At 37.2% G+C, this 6,000-nt stretch overlaps 1 protein-coding gene across 9 annotated transcripts in view; it reads right to left on the reverse strand.

Annotated features, from left to right (window-relative positions):
• LOC131034107 (small ribosomal subunit protein uS10m) overlaps window positions 1-5,657 on the reverse strand; it is an 85,720-nt gene extending 80,063 nt beyond the window's left edge. For 2 of the 9 annotated variants that reach the window (XM_059213245.1, XM_057965488.2), the window contains exons 1-2: window positions 5,342-5,656; window positions 4,930-5,275 (exon numbers count right to left, since the gene is read on the reverse strand). In XM_059213245.1, coding sequence (XP_059069228.1) covers window positions 4,930-5,275; window positions 5,342-5,512 — 517 coding nt within the window. In that variant the 5' untranslated portion in view covers window positions 5,513-5,656. Of the gene's footprint in view, window positions 1-4,929; window positions 5,276-5,341 lie in introns of all 9 variants that reach the window. The other 7 variants (XM_057965490.2, XM_057965486.2, XM_057965489.2 and 4 more) reach the window with 7 other exon arrangements.
• Window positions 5,658-6,000: the final 343 nt, after the last annotated feature.

Here is a 6,000-nt window from a genome sequence, read left to right on the forward strand (position 1 = left end):
AATAGCAAATCAAAACACAAGAAGATCAAAATGAATATCAAGATCTTAGCTAGAAACAAAGAAAATATTCAGTTTAGAGATATTGAAGAGATTCCAGTTAATATTAGCATAACAAAAGGGGAAGAAATAAAATACCAGAATTTCTCATCATACATGCCAGTTAGAATGTTTTGGTAAATCTTGGATAAATAGATTAAGGGGAGAAATTTCATGATTTTGCCGATTGCTGTGAAAAGAAATGAATTCTTCAATAGTATCAGTTTTTGTGCAGAAATAGATTGGTTTCCTAAAAATTTGTTGATAAGTTCAAGAATCTTGGTCTTCAGTTGACATTCAATATTGCTAAATATGAAAAAGTGACAAGACAAAATGAAGAATGGAAACAACAATTGATAGAGCAAGAAGGCAACAATATTGCACTTCCAAAATTCCTAAAATCTGGATCTCTAGTACAAGCTGATCCTAATGAAAGTTCTTGTAGACCATAAGATGAAAATCAGTCTAATTTGTGTTTTGCATCATGCCATCAGTTTACTTCAAGTCATGCATATATTCAATCTGATCCAAATCCTTCTTTGTGTCATGATATCCCAAAGAAGCCAATAATTCATGTCAAAATAGAAGGCTTGAGTCAAAGGTTCTCTGCTCTTATAGATACAGGGTCAAAAATCAGCATTGCTAAGAGTCGTGTCTTGCCTTCTATATATTGGAAACCGCAAAAGATCTTAATTAAGGGGCTTGGAGTCATGAAAACTGTAAAAGAAAAAGCCTGTGACATTCTTGTAAACCTAGGGGATCTTAGTTGTCTTTGCTCCTTTTGGCCAAATGATGATATAAAAACCGATATCCTCTTAGGTTGGGACTTTTTGAGTCAATTTCACTTGGTCAATGTTCCGGATGTGCAAAAGTATAAATGGCCCAATGACTATGATGTGTATCAGTGGGAAAGTCAACACTTGAAGCTCTTAGAAGAATGATGCAATGAAGTGACAACCGGTGAACATGGAGCCCACTCCAACTTTAAATAGAACCTTGATAGACCCATTGGTCACAGGTTGTTATTTGCATTATGAAGACAAGGAGTTGTACTCATGGTCACCGGCTTTTCCCTATGTTTTAATTGTTTCCTGTTCTAAAAACTTTGTTTTAGTTGTAATCATTTGAAAAAATACAATTATGTTTTGTTATCTTTAATGAAAAGGGCATGTCTTTTCATTTTCGGATGGGACAACTGAAAAGTCATTTTGTAATGGTTTGATGATTGTCGCTTCTCCCATTTTGCATATAAGGGAGAAACCAAGACCGCTCAAGGGGTTGAAGGAGGACTCATTGGGAGCATATGCAACAAACTGTAACACTTTTTTGCAGTGACAAATAATATAATTGCAAGAATCTTATTCTGATCTCAATTGTTTGTGTGGTAAAATTTGATAGATGTTGTGTGGTTGTCTCCAAATTTGTTGGTGTTGGAAATAAGCCACACCTGGACCGACGATGGACTGGTCCAAGAGGGGCCAGTAGCTCAGTGGTAGAGCACTCCAGCAGCGTATGGAAGGTCCTAGGTTCGAGTCCTAGCTGGTCCATGTCTCAACATGGTATCAGAGCCAGGTCCAGGCTAGGAGCCTCAAGCACATGAGAGGTGTGGCTTAAGGGGGGGTGTTGGTGTTAAGCCACACCCGGACCGACGATGGACTGTTCCAAGAGGGGCCAGTAGCTCAGTGGTAGAGCACTCCAGCAGCGTGTGGAAGGTCCTAGGTTCGAGTCCTAGCTGGTCCATGTCTCAACATGGTATCAGAGCCAGGTTCAGGCTAGGAGCCTCAAGCACATGAGAGGTGTGGCTTAAGGGGGGGTGTTGGTGTTGGAAATAAGCCACACCTGGACCGACGATGGACTGGTCCAAGAGGGGCCAGTAGCTCAGTGGTAGAGCACTCCAGCAGCGTGTGGAAGGTCCTAGGTTCGAGTCCTAGCTGGTCCATGTCTCAACAAAATTAATTTCTTTTCTATTATTTAAATCAGTATATCAAAGCAGTTCCCTTGTTTTGTGTGATTTATTCATTTGATTTCTGCACAGTAATTTGAAGGAATCATTTGGATTATTAAGAACCTAATAACATTACATTTATGCACGTTTATGCAAGGCATAAACAGATAAAGTGTCAAACAGTTTCAATTATGATCAGGAGGAAGATGCTCGTTACTTAGACTCTGTTGCCCTGCAGGAAAGGCACCAGTCTTAGTTGTTCTCAGGGTTTCTTTCAACTGAATTTCGAATCATTTTCTTTTCATTTTAGTAGTAGAAGTAGAAGGAGTTTTATATTTTAATTATCTATTTCAATATCCTCATGCCTGAATGAAATAGATTGAAGAAATGATTGTATGATTGAAGATATCATTCGTTTTCTCTTAATTTGTATGAGGATCATAATCTACTTAATTATCATCAGAAGAAGTAAGTGGTTGATTGATGATAAAGTTACACCCGCCAAGGTATAGCAGAGCCTAAAGAGCAGAAGACACCAACCCTTGGGCTGGTTCTTGTTCGTTGGCCAAATCACTTGTGAAGCCTAATAATAGAATTTGGTATACTCTTAGGGTTTTACAATCTGTTGATTTGGGAACCAACACGACACAAGACTCTTTCTTCCTGTGCCACAGCCCAACAGTGAAAGGTCTGAGAAAATCCAATCAAACTCAGATCAACAGCTGTAAAAACTTTTCCACAATTTATATTAACTCCATTTCATTAACCAATTCTTTCTTGTGGGGATTTATCAGTGTGACATGGGCATAGGAAATGATTTTTTACCAATATTAAAGCTTTAATGTGTGTCAAATTGATTGAATATTTTGCTCTTACTCAAATCAACCCATTTAAGGTTACTCGAGACTCAAAGTCGGTCTTTTCAAACTCCCAAAGAATATTGCCATTACAACACAAAAGTGTTGTGACAAGTCCAATGCTTGGTTTCATACCTAGCTCATCATGACTTGTTTGATGCGACTTTCACTTGTTTTCTTACCTATTAGCGAATGCGCACAGTTTATTGCATACAGATGGTCATATCTAGAGCGGATCCTTAGGAATGGAGATCATGTACAAATGCTCTATAGTTAGCTCTTTCCCTGCTTTAGTGGTTGATCATTCATGTTAGTTGACAAATCAGTAGCCACGTGCCTTCCTAGGATGACATTGTATACCCTACATAACCTCATGGACCTGACTGTTCTACGATCCTTTGCCATACAAAGAGGATTCCTAGTGATGAATTTTTCAAATTCAAAAGGCAAGATGCTCCCAATTATTTCTCTTTAGGTTTTCAGGGATATCAAAACTATTCATGGAATTATTCACACTAAGGTCCAAAAAAGGGTATGCACTAGATCTAAACCCTGAATAGAAAATTATAGGTTCAAAAACTTCACATGATATTATGTTTGAGTGTAAAATTCTAAAAACTTTAAGATGCTAAATAACTATAAAATCTTTCAGATTATAAATAATTTTAAAATTTTAAATGTTAAAAAGGGTGAGGAAATTTTATTTTTTAATAAAAAATATTTTAGGATGCACAAGAGATGTAGGGAGACCTCAAAAGATGCCTTTGAAGATGCTTGGAGATGTCAAAAGTCATTTTGCAGAATCTCCTGCTTTTCATACCAGAGACATGTCCCTCCCGTGGACATAAATGACCAAGCGAGACAGTTCTTCTGATCTCTATGGGGATGCTTCTCCAAATATGGAAAGTTAGTTTCCTGATACTGGCATCAAATCCAAGTTGAAGGTTTCCCCTTAAAGAACATGACCTAAACTTCTCTAATAAAATTTAAGGAACAAGAACACAGAATATAAATTCTGTGACACATTAAACTCCCTAGAAAAAAGAAAACATTGGTGTTTGGCCTAACTCTAGAAAGCAATTACAGTTATTTTTAGAATAACCAACTATGAGTTGACCCACCCAAAGAATCGCCCTCTAGATTTCTAGTCTCCTAGAAATAGCCTTTACTCTTTCCTCTAGATTTCTCCAGAATCTAGAACTTTGAAAACAAAACAAAATAAGGAAGCCCCAGGATAAAAGTGTTTTAAGTGCAAATGGCATTATTACGTGTATCACAGGTCGCAGTAGTGCTCAAAGCCAGCTATCCTTGGAAGAAATCTAGTATGGTGTTGTCCGCCAGACCTTTAGATTCAAACAACAATAGTGCAGCTAATAGCATCATCAACTTTCTACCATATAGTCTCCAAGACAGAGATAACATGGTAGAACAAATCAGATTGAAAATAGCATATAACTAAGTAATGCTCGGCTTCTTTGTGCCTCTTGAAAGACGGGTGTAATTGAAGAAATGGACTCTATGTAACGTGCCCAAGGAAAGCTACAGGTTCAAGGACTATGTGAGAGAGATATATATACACGGTTTAGCTGCTAAACGAGGAATTTCAGCACTAGCAAGTTTAATGTTCAAGCTTGTATAAGGTGTTGATTTGGTCAGTCTGGTGGCAAGCTTCCTGCCCATCAAGTGTCTTATACATTTCTGTCTACTTGTAGAAGCAGACTATCAACAGGTTAATTCATCTAGAAAAACAAGCCTATAAATTTGAGGAAAACTGAGCAGTCCTGTGGCAATTGTAGAGCTGGGGAATTTTTTTTTTACAAGAGACTTTTGAGCTTTATACTGAGCCACCTAGAAGTATTCGCTTGAAAATCATCCCACGAAAATTTGTTCAGACAAATTTTAGCAATAGCACAAAGTGGTTTTTCCTTAATATATAATGCACTTGACATTCATTTAATTGGTAAGCACCAATGTCTTAACCATTGATGATCACGGGTTCAAGTCCCCAATGAGTTTAGCAGCACTGCTTCTAAGCTTGTTACAAGTTTTTTTTAACAGAAAAAACCATTAGAGAAATGCATAAAGCTTTACCTCTAGTCATATCGAGTCGGGTTTTGTAATTAAAGATGAATTCATATTGAGCTCCAAAAAAATGCATGCGCTTAAACCAGAAGAACATTTTCGCCATTTCATTGACATCTACATCTTTTTCGAGCAGTTGCTTGTGTACCCGCGTTTCAAACTGTTCTCTGGACTTCTTATCGATATGAGGGGATCGAAGCACCGTATAAAGCACTCTTCTTCGAGGCAGTCCGACCTTGCGGTAACTCTGGAAGCACGGATGGTTCAGATATTTTTGGGAAAATGACTTCACCAATATGCGTATCTTGGCGTCTCCAATCGATTCTTTCTTTGCTATCTTCTGCTTCTGCAAAATCTGTGCAATGAGGGCATGACCGAAGCCTTTTAACAAACGCCATAGGATAAAAAAAACACAATTTACCTGAGGTCGAGACTCAGATTGAATGGCGTCCCCTGAGGACATGAAACGATGGCAACATGGAAGAATGTGCACCGGGGGAGGCAGCAAGCTCCTCTGCTTCACCAACGCCATCAAATTCCTTGTCCCCATTTCAGAATTAATGATACCTGCTATTCTACTTCCCCAAGTCATTTCAAACTGTGCGTGCAACTTAGGTTTTCTAGTCGGGAAATCTTTTGCTCTTAGCCCGGGAATTCATCAGTTAGATCACCTATGGAGAAGTAAATGTTATGTGAAGGGGATGATAGGGGATGATAGCTCTGGATCAGAAATTATCAATTAAAAGTTTGTAAAGAAAAGAAATACTTAATTAGAGAGTAATTAAATAAATGCAATCACTTGCTATACAATTATTTAAAGTTAATTAGGATTGGAGATAATAAATGGTAAATTAAATCTAAAAATTGATATAAATAATATGGTATTTTAGTTTGAAATTTAATAATTATGCTGAAGCATATTACACTCACATATGGATGCAAAAAGGTCTCTAAAGCATTTAATTTGACATGTTTAAAATATATATGAAGCATATAATTTGATGTATTCATCACACTTAAATACATGAAAAGTAATTCAATGTTTTATTTCATACACTAAATTAAATAAATTTTACACCG

Source organism: Cryptomeria japonica, chromosome 10, assembly GCF_030272615.1.
Source record: "Cryptomeria japonica chromosome 10, Sugi_1.0, whole genome shotgun sequence".
Classification (NCBI taxonomy): Eukaryota; Viridiplantae; Streptophyta; class Pinopsida; order Cupressales; family Cupressaceae; genus Cryptomeria; species Cryptomeria japonica.